At 39.2% G+C, this 15,995-nt stretch overlaps 1 protein-coding gene across 1 annotated transcript in view; it reads right to left on the bottom strand.

Moving 5' to 3' along the window:
- The window catches only part of LOC144823061 (gastricsin-like), a 34,717-nt gene extending 28,351 nt beyond the window's left edge, over nucleotides 1–6,366 (bottom strand). Inside the window, exon 1 of the mRNA XM_078681225.1 lies at nucleotides 6,211–6,366. Coding sequence (XP_078537351.1) covers nucleotides 6,211–6,266 — 56 coding nt within the window. The 5' untranslated portion in view covers nucleotides 6,267–6,366. The remainder of the gene's footprint in view (nucleotides 1–6,210) is intronic.
- Nucleotides 6,367–15,995: the final 9,629 nt, after the last annotated feature.

Genomic DNA, 15,995 nt, shown 5'->3' with positions numbered 1-15,995 from the left:
CAATGTTTCCACTTTCTTCAGTAAACACAGTTTGTACAAGGCCATCTTTTTATCTTTGTGGTGTGTTCTTAGAAGGTGTGTTTGGAGTCCAGGGTGAATCCGATAGTTGTTGCTTGCTTTTCATGGCAAATAGTCGACATAGGTATGTGCAATATTTACACCATTTGTTTTTGTGTAATAATGCAAATTTTTACAAAATCATAGGAAGTTGCACAAAATGACACAAAACACAAATCTGTCACTTTGCACTATATTTTAGCGCAAAATGTGCTTTTGCTTCAATTTTTGACATGAGGACATATTTCGAGCTAAAAGAAATAGTGCAACAAATTAAAGTATTGTGATCAACAGTCCCTCAAATTCTGTTATTCCTGTGCGTTTTCAGTAAATATTTACAGTGCAAAGTGGCGTAATGGCATAATTTTAGGAATTTCACATAACAAGCTTAATGTGAAAATCCCAAAATTTAGCAAATTATGCTAGCATAATTTAAATTTTGCCCTGGGTTACTTTTGATAGGGTGGAACTTCAAATAGGTGCTGAGCATTAAGGTCCGGGTGAGATGCAATTGGTGTTTGAGTCATTAAACTTAGGGAGTGAGGAGACTTGCAGGTAAAGTTATGTGTTTCGTGACTATTCGTGGATTTTAATGCTGTTGTAGGTGATTAGAGACCCAATCGGTAAATAGAGGCTGAAGATGACACTATACATATGGAACTTTGGCGGACTCTACAGGTGATGGAGATCTTCTTGAACTTGGAGGTGCTCATGCTAATGATATGGTGTTGGTCAGATAGGTAGGAGAAGAATCATTTAAGGATGCTGCTAGTGAATCTCATTTGAGACTTAAATGTGTGGATTATGGTGGGATAATCAACAATATTTAAGTTGAATAAAATGGCAACATGCCAAACATAAATATAAACTATCGAAGTTTTGGTTTGTCAGTCACCAGAATGGAAGATTTTATTATACAATAACCAGAGAACTACCCTGGGTTATTTTCACAGAAGATCAGGTTACATAGCATTCAGTGGCGGTAATGACTGGACACTCTAGTGAAACCCTATCTAACCAGGTGACAACAGAGCAACTAGATTTAAAAAAAAATATTAAAACTTAATACATAAAAGAAGGTTAAGCCTTTAAAAATTGACCAAACATCCATGGGTTAATTTATTATTTATTTGGTATATTGGTGGTGTGCCACAAAATATAAGTTTTTTTATCAACCTGCACGTATAGCAGCTCTCCAATATTAACTTCCATTATCTAATTGAGGTAGGTAAATGTAGAGTTAAATAGTATTCAGCCTATTCACAAACTGTATTTTGTGGTTCCTTTAGTAGTATTACAATACTACTATTAAAGTACTACAAAATGCCATTCACAGAACTACAAGTGTAACTTTCTACCTCTACCTCCACCTCTCCTATTTTTTCTATAAGGAGATCCCCACATATGTATGATTACTATTTTAGACTAAATGCCCGATTATGACAGTGGTGGTCCATCCGACATCTGGTGCTGCGGTCCTACCACCTCACTATGATGTGCGCCAGTCCGAGGCAGCGATCGGAGGGATCAATCAATGCTTCTGACAGGCTCAAGAAGCCTATCGGACCATTGGTCAAAATGTAATAAACTAAAATAAAGGCAGTGCCTGCTCAGGCATTGCAAAAGGGATTACAATGGCCTATTCTGACTGCCTTTTCATGGCGGTCAGTCCGCTCTTAAAAGGCAGCTGGAATGGGACTTTGGGGGCCCCTAGCAGGGCCCTTGTGCCCTGTGGGCCTTTGCTATGCTATAGGCCCAGGGATCACCTGTGATGCCACCCAACATCCCTGTCCCGTGTGCCAGGCACCATATGGTGCCTGGTACATGAGGATGGGATGTTTGAAAACATCAGTTTTTCCATTGTGGCTTGTGCTTATGCCCTTTTCCGCCTGAAGAACAAGGCGCAATGGAAAAAGTCATGATTCTGACCACCCACACGGAGGTCGCATCATAATTTGGCAGGTGAGACCTCCGACTACTTGTCGGTTGGTTCCAATACCAGTGCGATGTTGGTTGGACGCTGATTATAATCAGCCCCTAAATGTGGGAGGGACTAGAGGAGTGATTAAAAATTGATACATGCTACAAAATAGATGGTGATTAGGGAGAAGTAAGGAATGGTTAAGGAGGGACACATATTTACCCATAAAAGAGTAATCCCATTGGTATTCATAACTGCACTTCTAGTTACTGCAGACAAAAAGCACGCAAAACAGTAGTAAATGTACTTCAACTCAGAGCATGAGTAAGCCCAGCACCACACATGGCCACGCAATGGTACTGAAACACACTCCCATATAAAGTAATGGAGGTAGGGATAATGCCTACTTAAACTAAATAATGTAAACTATTTAAAACTACAAATGTATTCAATTTAATGTTGAAACATTATCTACAAATAAAACATAAGTATTATTTAATTTTAACATATTTTAATAACCTATTTTGAACTTACAATTTAATGAAACATTAAACTTTATTCAAATATTATGAAATTGCCTTTAAATTATTCTATGCATCATGGTTTATAATATTCAATGCATAATAGTAAAAATATAAATTTTTACTTCAGGTAGATTTTAAATTTAAACTACAGAAAAATCATTTGTGATTGAATTTAATATTTAAAAAATTATTCAATTTTAAATTCAAATTAAGGTAATAAAGCCTGTGAATTTCTTCGAACGGGAGGAAAAAGGTTGTTTACATATCAAGGGTGGCCGGCACCCGCACAGGCTCGCCGTGACCAGAGACTAGGAGCAGCCGGGAATGGTTGTTAGTATATATATATATATATATATATATATATATATATATATATATATATATATTAATTCGCTCCAAGTGTACCAAAGGGTCTCGGGTCACTCACAGGCGGGTGCTTCTATGCACTGGTACTCGCGTTTAAATCAAGGCTCAAACTCCGTCCCCAATCGTAGAACAAAGTACAGCACTCCGTGGGTGAAAGGCAAGGTTTCTTTATTTCGCCATTAGCAGTGTGAAACAAACGCGTCTGTTTCACACTGCTAACGGCGAAATAATGAAACCTTGCCTTTCACCCACGGAGTGCTGTACTTTGTTCTACGATTGGGGACGAAGTTGGAGCCTAGATATATATATATATTATATTTATTTTTTTCCAAATGAAAACCAACTCTTGGGATGCCTCAGTCTCTCGGGTCGGAGCCTGCCAGCATCAGTCACCAAACATATTACAGAAGATCCATGTACTTTCCCGACAGTACCATGAAGACAGGACACACCAGATGTGCATTTAGTGAAAAATCTTTAATCTCGGCAAGTTGATCAGCAGTTCCAGCAGCATAAAGCATTTCAACTCTTAGCGAGTCTGAATCATCTGCAAATGTCAGAGTAGACACGACTCCGATCTTTTTAAAACATAGCTTAATCAACAGTGAAGGAGGACTACAGTCCTTAAACTTTTCATCAAAAGAGATAGCCTGTTTCTCTAGCACCTTATCATGTATTTTTGATGTTTTACATATTCTGTTCCATATATGGTTTTAACAATTACTGGTACATTGAGTGTTGCAGATTTCAATATATTTTTTGAGTCATGTCTAAAGGATGCATTTAAAGTGTATATATTTTGATAACATATTATATATTGTACTAATATGTATACGCAGATTAGTATCATGTTATGGTTGATATTTCTTAAAATTAAAATAGTTCAAGAGAAAGGTAAATTAATTGAGCTCACATGAAAAGCCTGCGTCTCTGCAGTTTTTATAGATAGACTTAAGCACTTGGGATTGAGGGGTACAATGCTGGCCTGGTACCTGTCGATTTTAGAAAACCGCTTTCAGCAGGTATTTCTCCGCCCCCATGTGTCTTCGCAGAAACCCCTTGTGTGTGGAGCCCCCTAATATTCAATGTCTATATGACCCCCCTCGCGACTTTGATCGAGAATGGGATAGTGAGAGTTGTCTCCTATGCTGATGACACTCCGCTAGTGTTCCGCTTCAGGGAACACTGTGAGGCTGCTTTCGCCAACTTTAAGCAATGCTTGATTAAGAGCTCGGCCTGGATGACTGAAAGTTACTTAAAATTAAACACAGAGAAAACAGAGGTCTTATTCTTCAATCAATTATCACTCCTGCTGCCTGACCTCTGGCAGCCATCAAAGTTAAAACCCCCCACCCCGCTCACTGTAGACTGAGGCAGAAATCTGGGGTTTAAATTTGATATTGACCTTTGCAGTGGGGCTCAGATTCGCCAAGTCTCCTCATCATGCTTCTGGAAGCTGAGAGCCCTACGAAGATTCCTTCATTTACTGCCTATTGATTGCAGTAAGACAGTGGTCCATGCATTGGTCACGTCCCAGCTAGACTACTCCAACAGCCTCTACATTGGATTACCAGCATATCTCGTCCCCAGGCTGCAAATGATTCAAAATGCTGGAGCCGGACTTATTAGGAAAGTGTTGTTCTGCCACCACATCTCCCCCCACTTGTGGAGCCTTCACTGGCTGCCCGTTAAGTGGAGAATTGAGCTTAAGACCATTGTGTATAGAGCCTCTAGAGATCAGGGCCCTGGTTACTTGAAACATAGATTCCAAAACTACCATCAAGACCTGGTTCTGAGACCTAATCACCAGAAACTGCTCAGAATTCCTTCTTTTTTTATGGCTAGGATGGGCGGCCGAGCTTTCTCTGTTAGAACTGCTTCACTCTGGGACTCCATGCCTGCCCATCTTTGTATGATAGAGTCAGAACCAGCATTTAAGAAGGTGCTGAAAAGCTGGCTCTTTACCTTCCCGTAGCTCCCCCTTTTCTCCTCACTGTGAATTTGCGTTTTAGCGCTGGGACACCTCCGTTGGAGGTAGCCGTGTGCTTTTTATTATTATTATTATTATTATCATTATTATTATTATTATTATTATTATTAAGAGACATAAGAATGGGTTCTTGAGAGAAGTTGTGTATGCACCGTATATCCTGGAAAAAAAACTATCTTTACACTGTACAGATGCTGAATATTGAAAGCATTTAAGAAAGGTAAAGTTGAAATTCGACTACAAGAGAAAAACAAGTACTTTAAGCGGAAAATCAGTTCAGACCTAGTGTCTTTGATTAAAACTCGACAAGAGTGAGGTGAGCGGCCCACAGGGAGACATTTCTGTCAGGAAAGACGTACGGGGACTTAGAACTGGTATGTGGGAAATCAATGATGTTCCAAAGTGATCCAATTGATCCGATGAAGAAGTGAAGATTAAGACGTAGTTAAATCTCTGGTATTTGTTAACAGGGGAGAAAAGATGTGGTATTCCTTATCAGCAGAAAATACTTGTGTTTAAGGTTCAATAACAACTCTTAACCAAACAGAGTGATTGACTTCTGTCACTGAGCGCCGAGAGCATGAAACAACCTCCCAGTCCAGATTTGAAAAAAAGATACTTCTTTTTGGTAAAGCAGCTCTCGACACCGTAATACCTTCACGTCCACCAGCCCTCTTCACTCCCAAACCATTAGAACCCCCATCTCCCACTGATAGCCTTCTTTTCCTACGGCAATCTATATTTTATTGATCCTTTTTTATAACTTTCTATTGATCAGTACTAGGTTCCCACTCGATAGATTACACGTCATCATGCAATGAAGGAATACAGGATAGGTGCATAAATATACTGCTATTTAAAGGACTGTCAGCGTGCCCACAAAAAGGAGAAAAACAGTGATAATTCAAGGTGTGGAAGCTCCCACGAGCCGAGATACAGCATTCGGAACAGAGGCACGGAAGCTTTCTATGAACCTTCGTAGCGACCGGCCCGCACCAATGCCTCTTATACACCATCTGACTGTTGCAGCACGTGCAGTTTTACAGCAGCTGGTGTAATTGACGTTTTTGTACTATTTTGTTGGTGCAAAAGTTTTTGTTCGGTCTTTCTATGGAAATAACGAAGTCAGAGTAGTCTACACTGGGAAACATTAATGTAATCAGTCCTCAGGTCTGCTTAATTGTTTGAAATAAAGACTAGACATCAGTCCCCAGAGAGAAAGATTCACTTAAAAGAGAAAGGCACATATTTCTTCTATGACAACTCCCGAGGCACTGGACTCTTCCTCAGGACACAGGTGGTGCATCACTGCCACAGTAAAACACACTGCACACTATCCAAGGGACACTCACCTCACCAACCCCTGGCACAGCTGGAGGCACAGGAGGGGAACTATCAGGAACTTCATGGTGCCCACGGTATGGGTCAACTCCAGCAGAGGACGAGGAGCTAGATTTAGAAGAGACCATTCAACTTGTCCTTTTATAGAACTCGTTGGGCTCCTGCCACATATTAATCACAGAACTTATATAATTGCGCCAATCGAAGTTCTCCGATACCAGTATCAAGCCGACAAAGTTTCACGCTCTTCAAGGGCAGGCTGTTCACCTGTTTGTCCACTTCGCTCTTGGAGGAACGGGATGATAAGGGAACAAAGGCCATTTATTCCTCAGACTTTAAAAATAACTAATCACTCTGGCCTTTTGGCCTTTATTCCTCTTAGTATGTTTGTTTTATTATATGCCGCTGATACGGGCCTTTTCAGACTTGTGCCGGTCTGATAGTGCAAGTGCTTTTCTTCGACCAGGTCATCTCCTGGTCGCTGTACCTCCATTCAGAGTTGTATTCCGACACAACACACGGACATACAGTTGGCCTTTAGCACAACCACGCAAAATGAGTTTTCCAGAAAATACTGTGCACGGGGACGAGGCACTCAAATGAGTCACTGTTGCTCAGTCTGGATCCGGTCTTTATGTTTTTTTTGTGATATTCACTAATGGGCTATTCACAAACGTATGTTCCACTTCTGAGTAACTTACATGTGTAAAAGTACTCCTACACTTTTGAGTAACTTTACTACTTTTCGCTAGCCACGAAATCTGAGTGTAAGGTTTGTTAAAAGTGTAGACTTAATCGTCTCCACCCCCTCAAGAAGGGGGGCCAAGTCTCACTTACATGTAAATAAGTATAGCTTCATATTAAACATGATATATAAATGGTACATATTTTAAGTTTTTTTTAAAATATTGTTCGTTTTTTATTTAAAAATGAATGTAACAATAAATGTATTTAGATATAATTAAATTCATCATCATCAAATACTTTATATAGTTTTACAAAATAAAACTATAAAAGTCATACAAACATCAATAAAACTTCACCAGATTACAAATTTGCAATAAAGTACAACCAGGGTAGTCTAATTACAGGCTAGAGATTGATGAATCCCAATGCCAAGATTAATCACAACTCGACCTGAGTCTAACAGCAACCCGTAAAAAGTTAAGCTTGTACAAAATGGTATCATTAGAAAGGAGTTGTGAATAGATAAAAACTGGTCTCACCCTCCTAAACCAAGCCTTTTTTAAGAATAGGGATAATAAATAACTTTCTGGGAGCCACATAAAAACTACAAAACATTAAAAGTGCATCATGTCCTGAGGAGACTGACCGTCACAGCCACAGGGCATGAGGCAGTGACCTCTATGAGTTCCATGTGGTTGTGCCAGGAGAGAGTGGAAAAGATCAAGTCGAAATCTTGTCAATAAAAGGCGATCATGAATGCCCTAAAAGATATGGTTCAGTGGTTGGTACATTTTTTTACGCAATGTACCTACGCACGCTGGGCTTACACAGCTCTGTTTCCTCCCTGTCACAGCAGCTCCTACTTAAAAAAAACTCATTAGCCCAGGCAAAGTCCCTCTTGCATATAAGCTTGGAGTTATCAAATAGTTCTGCCCTACCTAGCTTAGCTTATATACTGCAGTCATCGGATGCGCATTACATAGTCAAGAGAAAGTCAATCCTTTAAAATGTCTTTACTGAGTGCGTTTTCTTGTTTAGCCCAAATCTTTAACCACAATGCTAGTGGACGGAAAGCCAATTCGTCTGAAAGAAAAGGCATCCCGAGCTCTTCATGCACAACGTAGGATGGGATGCTTTGCGGTACTGAAAGGACCCAACGCAGGAAGGAATTTTTTGCAATTTGCAGGGCCTCTACCCCAATATAACCCCATATCTCGCTCCCATAGCTGGGCTTTGAAATGCATTTTTCTTAATAAATCTTTAAAAGGGCCGCTGTTGGTTTCCTCCCACTCTGGAAGCAAAGTTAGAAACAGCTGCTGTCACTTTGACTAGGTCCCCTCTCTTACGAGTAAGCAAGGGGCCCCACCTCAAAGTATCATCAAACACTAATCCCAAATAGGAGAAGATGTTAGTCCAAGTGATAACTGTTCTCTACAACCCAGGTTTCCTGGAGGCAAATCACATCAAAGCTCTTAACAAGAGATAACAATTCAGGGTCCTCAATCGTACCTGCAATGTTCCAGGAAAGACATTTACACCCTTTATATTCATCAGATACCTGGTCCGGGGTCGTGCCTTCTCCTGTGTTAAAAGTAACACAAGGTCCGAATAACCAGCACACTGTCAATCACATCCTTCCACTGAGCTCAGAGGAGTGAACCTATTTGCTAAGCTTACTCCTGTGGACACCTCCATGCAGCTCCTATGGTCCACCTCGTTACGCTGCTCCTGTTGATACCCTGATTGATAACTTCTGGGTCTGTAAAAGTATCCCAGCTGGAGTGCCAGGATTGCTGAATTCAACAATTTAACATAAAAAAGTTGTTAACATTAATAACAACGCAATCCCCCCCCCAGGTTTTCTTGGTGCTACCCACCCACTGTATCCTACGCACCATAATGATTTGATTTTCCACCCTAGTCCCTGGAGAAATATTTCAATTTAGTTCTATAATGACTTTAAATAATTATTAATGCATAATTTAAAGCACTTCTTTTTTAACTTTAGGTGGGAATGTATTCTTTAATTTAACCATGTGATAAATCATTTTTATGTAATTTGATACATTTTAAATAATTGTATTTTTAATTCAAAATGTATTCAATAGTGCTGTATTATTTCTTTCTTTAGTTCTACATTTGAAATAAAAATATGAAAATTAATTTATATTTACCAAAAATGTTTTCTATGTTTTTTTCCCAGGTTGAATAAACGTTTTTACTTTTTTATTGACGCTTCATTTAATATGTATTGTTGCACACAAATAGGAAACACTGCTGAAATATCAGTTAAACACCATCACAGCCACCAGAGTTTGGAAGACAAAGGCAGTATACAACAGACCAGGTTAAATAAAGCATACACATTCATTCATCTGGTATTGCCCGGCCATATTTTAATAATCAAAGTAGGGAGGAGGAATTGGTGTCCAGTCAGTTCCCCAAATTAGATGTGTATATCAAAATTAGACTAGGACACTTGTAACTACGTTACTGTAAGTTCTCTAGATAACCCTCATAAACGCTATGTTACTTGTTGTGCGGTTTATGTTGATTCTCCGCCCCACATAGACAATTGGCATTTATCATTGGGTGATCTAGTGTGCTACATGCCAGGCTCAAGCCTGAGGCAAACTCTGGAGTAGGCTAGTAGTGTCCAGGGATGTGTGTAGGTACCACCACAAAAGAAGGTTATTTAAAAAAAAAAAAAAAATCACCATCCAAGCAACTGTTTTAATTTTAAACGGATGTGAATCGTTATTAAAAGAAACAAACGGGTATACTCTTGGATCAAGTGACTGGATCCTCGCATATCACTTTAAACAAACAGTCAACATGTTTCAGCTCCTTGTTGCCCAGCCGGGTCTATGGAGCATTTGTCAGGACAAACAAGTTAAAATTTTATACTCACACTTTTTGTGTAGTATTCAGGGGTCTTACATTTACCCACTGTAGTTTTATTGAAAGGTTCAATTTACCTGTAATACGAATCAGATATATAACAATTTTAAATGTACCTCTACAAGTACACACTTTTTTATATTGGCACCCATTTGGTGGCCCATTGTTCACAATTATTCTAACAGATATTTTTTTATCTGTGACACTTATTATTCACAAGTCTAGCATTTTGAGTGGACTATTATGGCGAATCACAATGAAGAATCCCCAAGTGAGGTCAAAGGAGCGTGTTATTCAATAAAGGTGCATAACTATGCCTTCAAGGCAGCATACGTACTGCAACTCGACACATGTTATTTATATGATAACATGTCCCTGTGGTAAACGATACATAGGAATGACTTGCAGAAAAGTAAAGCTAAGAATTGGGGAACATAAGAGCAACATAAAGCTGAAGAAAAACAACACTAAACTCTGTACCCATTTTGTGGAAACTGGCCATAGAGCAGAAGATTTGAAATGGACAGTAATTGAAATGTTAAGATACAAGACAGGTAATGCTGAACAAGTTTTATTTGAGAAGGAACAAAGATGGGTAGACAAACTTAAAACTTACCAATATGGTCTCAACGATAACGTTCCTTGGCACCATTTTGCACAATAAACTCTGAACACCTTGTCCTTGTTATATGCAGACCAAGGTAAATGAAATTTTCAATATCAAAAACCACGTTCAATAATTATGTGAGTAAGTCATGGTCTTTATGCACAATCTATAGAGAGCTGTAAATAGTTTGCAAATAGTCATTGAGATTTTATAACAACACTTGCAGGAATGCTGAATAATATTGATGAGATATTGTCACTTGAGTTACCAGGTATTCTGCCTTTTAATTCATATTTTGATGAATTGTAAGTATATCGTATTACAACATAATAATTGACTGTACAAGGTTAACTATAATCTCGTGGTTACTAGTGTGGCAAGTTGAATTTAGATATGGCTACGTGTTTATTTAGAATACGCTATCGCCACTTGTATGAATGAAAACTTTAATGCAGTGTCTCATTCCCACTCTAACGCTGTCCGCTTTCTACCACCATGGTCCTGGTACTAGAAATGCAGCATGGTGATGACGTTTCCGCGTCCGAGGGCAGAGCCAGCACGAGACGCGGAATTCGCCTCATGCTGCGGGTAAGAAGCGTGAACGCGGTCTGATACAACATTACGCTGTAATGAACGAAAGCCTGCATAACGGTAACGTTTTGTAGCCCCTGTTTGTAGCCTGGGACTCTTCGGTCCAAATTCCCCCGAGGACGCGCACATCGCCTACCAATAAGGTAAAAGTTATAACCCCTTTAAATGTGGTGTCCTAAATTACATGCTGCTCTCTGCAAATCTGCAGGGTTCCTAGCGAAAACATGAACTATATCTTTATAAAACACCTACATAATGCTTATTTTCGAACGTAAGAGATATTTTGGAATAGAGGGAACATCTAGTGAAAGCTTACATTGTGAAATAATATCGATCTCTTGACTTGTGGTGTCATCAGTATATCGTGACGATTGTGGGTTGTACATTTAACTACCAAACGAAAACAGGGTCCCAAACACATGGACATGAACTCCAGTCCCACACCTTTATTGAATAACACGCCCCTTTGACCTCACTTGGGGATTCTTCATTGTGATTCGCCATAATAGTCCACTCAAAATGCTAGACTTGTGAATAATAAGTGTCACAGATAAAAAAATATCTGTTAGAATAATTGTGAACAATGGGCCACCAAACGGGTGCCAATATAGAAAAGTGTGTACATGTAGAGGTACATTTAAAATTGTTATATATCTTATTCTTATTACAGGTAAATTGAACCTTGCAATAAAACTACGGTGGGTAAATTTAAGACCCCTGAATACTACACAAAAAGTGTGAGTATAAAATGTTAACTTGTTTGTCCTGACGAATGCTCCATAGACCCGGCTGGGCAACAAGGAGCTGAAACATGTTGACTGTTTGTTTAAAGTAATATGCGAGGATCCAGTCACTTGATCAAGAGTATACCCGTTTGTTTCTTTTAATAACGATTCACATTCGTTTAAAATTAAAACAGTTGCTTGGATGGTGATTTGTTTTAAAAAAAAATAACCTTCTTTTGTGGTGGTACCTACACACATCTCTGGACACTACTACGCTACTCTAGAGTTTGCCTCAGGCTTGAGGCTGGCATGTAGCACACTAGATCACCCAATGATAAATACCAAAACGTCTATGTGGGGCGATGAATCAACATAAACCGCACAACAAGTAACATAGCGTTTATGAGGGTTATCTAGAGAACTTACAGTAACGTAGTTACAGGTGTCCTAGTCTAATTTTGATATACACATTGCCCGGCCATATACATAGTCACCAAGGTGTTTACTAACCCTAAAACAATAATCTATTTGAATATTTTTCTCATGCTCAAGATCTAGCAATAGAGTCAAATGTTAGTGATGCTTCAATTTGCTAAAGGTTGAGAAAGTATGATGTAATGGCCAGAGCTGCTGACTTTGGAGCTGGGGAACTAGGTTTGAGTCAGGACTTCTGTGTTTCTGGGCAAATCATGTAATCACCCTGTGCCTACCAAAAGTGAATGTGCCCTTGTGTATTGTAACTGGTGCTTATTTAAAGTGCTCCTATACCTTCGGGTTGAGTTTGTGCTATATAAAACTGCAAAAAAACACCTTCGAAACCACCAACATTTGTATTAAATTACAATTTTCTCCCCAACACTTTTTACACCTGCACTTTTTTTTACAATATCCCATCTGCAAAACTTCTCAGCAGTTAGGTTTATTTGTAGAAACATGTATCAAAGTACTGAACTTACAAAACCTGAATGATATATTTATTCAGACAGTACAGCCCACATCTAAAGAACATTTTCTACATTGTTCTTTTTAACTTTTGAAGTAGGTTAGTATATATGCTTAACAATCGTAAACTCTTAGAAAATACTTACACTCATTAGATGATGTCATCAGTGTTCTCATTTGAGATGTCATAAGTGATGTCACTGACCATGTCACGAGTAACGTAATATGTGAGGTCCTAAGAAGTGCATTGCGGGGGCGTAAGTTATAGTTAGCTCATGTAATTATAACTGCTGTATTTCAATGGTTTTGTAAGAGTGAAATCTGAGCCTAACTAAAACAACCCTGTAATCTTTATTTTTTTCTGTGAATTTCCAAGGTTATTTTAAATTCTATATTCTTATATAAAATCCCTGTAACCTTTGTTTTTTTCAGTGAAAACAAATATTTTGTTATATATACAACATTCGTAGGGATTGCATTTCAAAATTGTAATTCTGTGAAAACTTGCAGGACAGCTGAAACCAATCAGGATGCATAATGCATGAATGTTCACACATGCCCAGTGCAAAACTTTCTGGTCACTGGCAATGCAAGGGAAGACTAGGTTAAACCAAATGGGCATGTCCCTTGAAGAATCAGGGACACAACATTATTTGCAGAAATCTCCCCATACACATAGGAGGGCTTCAACTCACTTACCTTAAAAATGTTTAGATTGCAACATTTCAAGACCATATAGCCTCTCAAATATATTAGCCTCTCAAATTAAGTTGTAAAAGAGCAATGGCAGTACTTTATTGTGTGCAGGTCTGTAGCTAATTACTTTCTCATGCCAAAGGGACCCCAGTGATATGATCAAAGTCTGGTAATCTCTAACCACATAGTGCATAGCCACGCCCCATCCATTTTTTGATGTCCCTTATGAACAAAATGATTACTGAAATTGGTTGAACAAAAATACATCTAGGTAAATTGCAAAGAACCACTGAGATACAGTGAGAAAAGGTAGAAGGAGATGCATTCAAATCAATAACAGTGTGTGAAATCGCATAACATTTCTTTGAAAGTTTGCAAAATGTAATGGAAAATTCACAACATTAGAAAAGATTACATTTTGGCATGAAATGTGGTTGGCTAGCAGCTAGTGAGACTTTTAGAAATTGGGTAATAGTTTAATGGGGTGTGAGCCCTAGTCAAGAAGCAACCACAAGCCGAGTCAGGGCAGGGCACAAGCAAACCCGAAATTAACCTGTGGTCCCCCCCCTCTTGCAGTTTGGCACAGAGCATTCAGGCCTAACGTCGAGGCAATGATTTAAAAAAGTAAAACATTGAAAACACCACACAAAATGATCCCGCACCAGTTTAGAATAATAGAGCATAGAGACGACGCCTAGCGTCGGAGCTCCGCACCGCGCCAGGAATCGCGGATGATTGAATTGTGCATACAGTGCTTCAAAAACCATCATGAAGCCATTTACCTGAATCGGAATGCCTACACTGCAGGAATCTCTCTTTATTAACCCCTGCTTCGCAATATGACTACAATACTCATGCAGGTGACTTTCTAACTGATTTTGGCCACCATTTTGCATTTCTCTCCAGCCTTTTTTCCTCATGTTACCTCTTCTGGAAACTTGAATAATTGTTTTTTCAATGTTTCTTTCTATTGTGCAGCCTTTTTTCTTTGTTGAAACCTCTTTCGACCCTGGAGGGTCGTTTGTTACCGGTTTTGGTTTGGTGCCATTTTCAATAACCTCTTCTTTTGGCAATACAGATTCTGTTTAATGGGTAGAAGCAAATACCTGCTCCACTCTACTAAAAAGCAGAACTCCAACGTCACGAGCTAATTTTACGTGCTCTACAGCGACCGCTTCCTTCTCACAATCTTCTAAAGATTTGTCACAACAGAGGTGCTTCAGTCCAACAGATTCATTGAGCATGTGACTAAATCTCTATCACCTTCAACCACTGTCAAGAGACTTAAACATGACCCTCCCTCTCCTCCTAAACCTACTTCTCAAGTCTCTCTGGATATTGTCTTGGAAGAAATCCATGCCCTCAGACCTTTCATTGAGGAAACAAATTCTCGTCTCCAGACGATGGATAGAAAGTGGTCCTCCATGGATTCCTGCCTCTCTGTGGTGGAACAGCAAATCGAAGTGGTACAGAATTCAACCTATAGAAGTTTCTCTCTGGAGAAAGAAGTCATACAGCTACGAAGAGCGACCGAAGACCTTGAAAATAGAAATCGCTGCAATAACCTACGTATTTAAGAACTTCCTGATGGCTTTGAAGGGGATGATCCTGTTACAAACTTTTCTTCCTTTCTACCACAGTTCTTGGACCTCCCCTCTTCGAACAAATTAAACATACACCATGCTCATAGACTAGTCTCTCACTTATCTTCATCAGCTGCCCCTTCTAAACCCTGTGGGGTGATCATCCTGTTTCTACAATTTACAGATTTTTACAAGTCCTACATGCAGCTAAAACTAAAAAACATTTGATGTGGCTTGGCACCAAAGTATTTATCTCTCAAGATGTCTTATCTTCTACTGCCGAAAGACGTGAGGAATTCCTTGTCCTTCGTCTGGCTCTTGGTTCCTTAGGTGCACGTTATGGATTGTTCCACCCATGTCTGTTTAAAGTTACTATCTTATTCGATGAACTCTTTGATGAACTCAATGGACCTTGCTGGCCCTCCTCTCATACCTTGACTTTATACCTCTTTTATGGCGCTTTTTACTTTATAGTACAGTTGTAATGTATTAATAATGCTATCTATTTCTATTGCTATTATTGTTCTCACTTGCATAATCGTGTTTCTTCCTTACAGATGTCTGCAAGTCGTTGTACCCCAGTCATGTTTCCGCTCCTGTTTCTGTCCTTTTGAAGTCCTGATGTGGTGTGTTTGCCTGTTGTTGGGTGCACCGTCCTAGTTGTCCGTTGCCGCTTCTCATTTCCCCTTGTTCCCCGTACCACAGTCGTCCTTGACATGTACTGTCTTCTCTTTTTTATACTCTTTCTCCTCTCCTGCTCATCTTTCCTTAATGTCTTTCTCCCTTTCCTCTTTCTGGTGATATCGCTATCTTTTCCTTCTGTTCTTCTAATTGACTTCCCTTTTTCCTCTCTTTAGTTTCTCTCCTTTATTCCTATTTTTTCCTTGTTTCACTCTTTTATGATTGCATATTCTGTTCTTTATGTATTTTTAATGGTTTAACATTCAGAGTTATCTCCTGAAATGTGAAAGGTTTTGTTAATCTAATTAAAAGACAGGGAATACTTTCTCATCTTGCCTCATATAACCCAGAGTTGATTCTCACACAAGAGACCCACCTTACAG

The sequence above is a fragment of the Lissotriton helveticus genome, chromosome 3_1 (assembly GCF_964261635.1).
Source record: "Lissotriton helveticus chromosome 3_1, aLisHel1.1, whole genome shotgun sequence".
Taxonomy (NCBI): Eukaryota; Metazoa; Chordata; class Amphibia; order Caudata; family Salamandridae; genus Lissotriton; species Lissotriton helveticus.
This window is presented reverse-complemented; position numbering and strand designations above follow the sequence as displayed.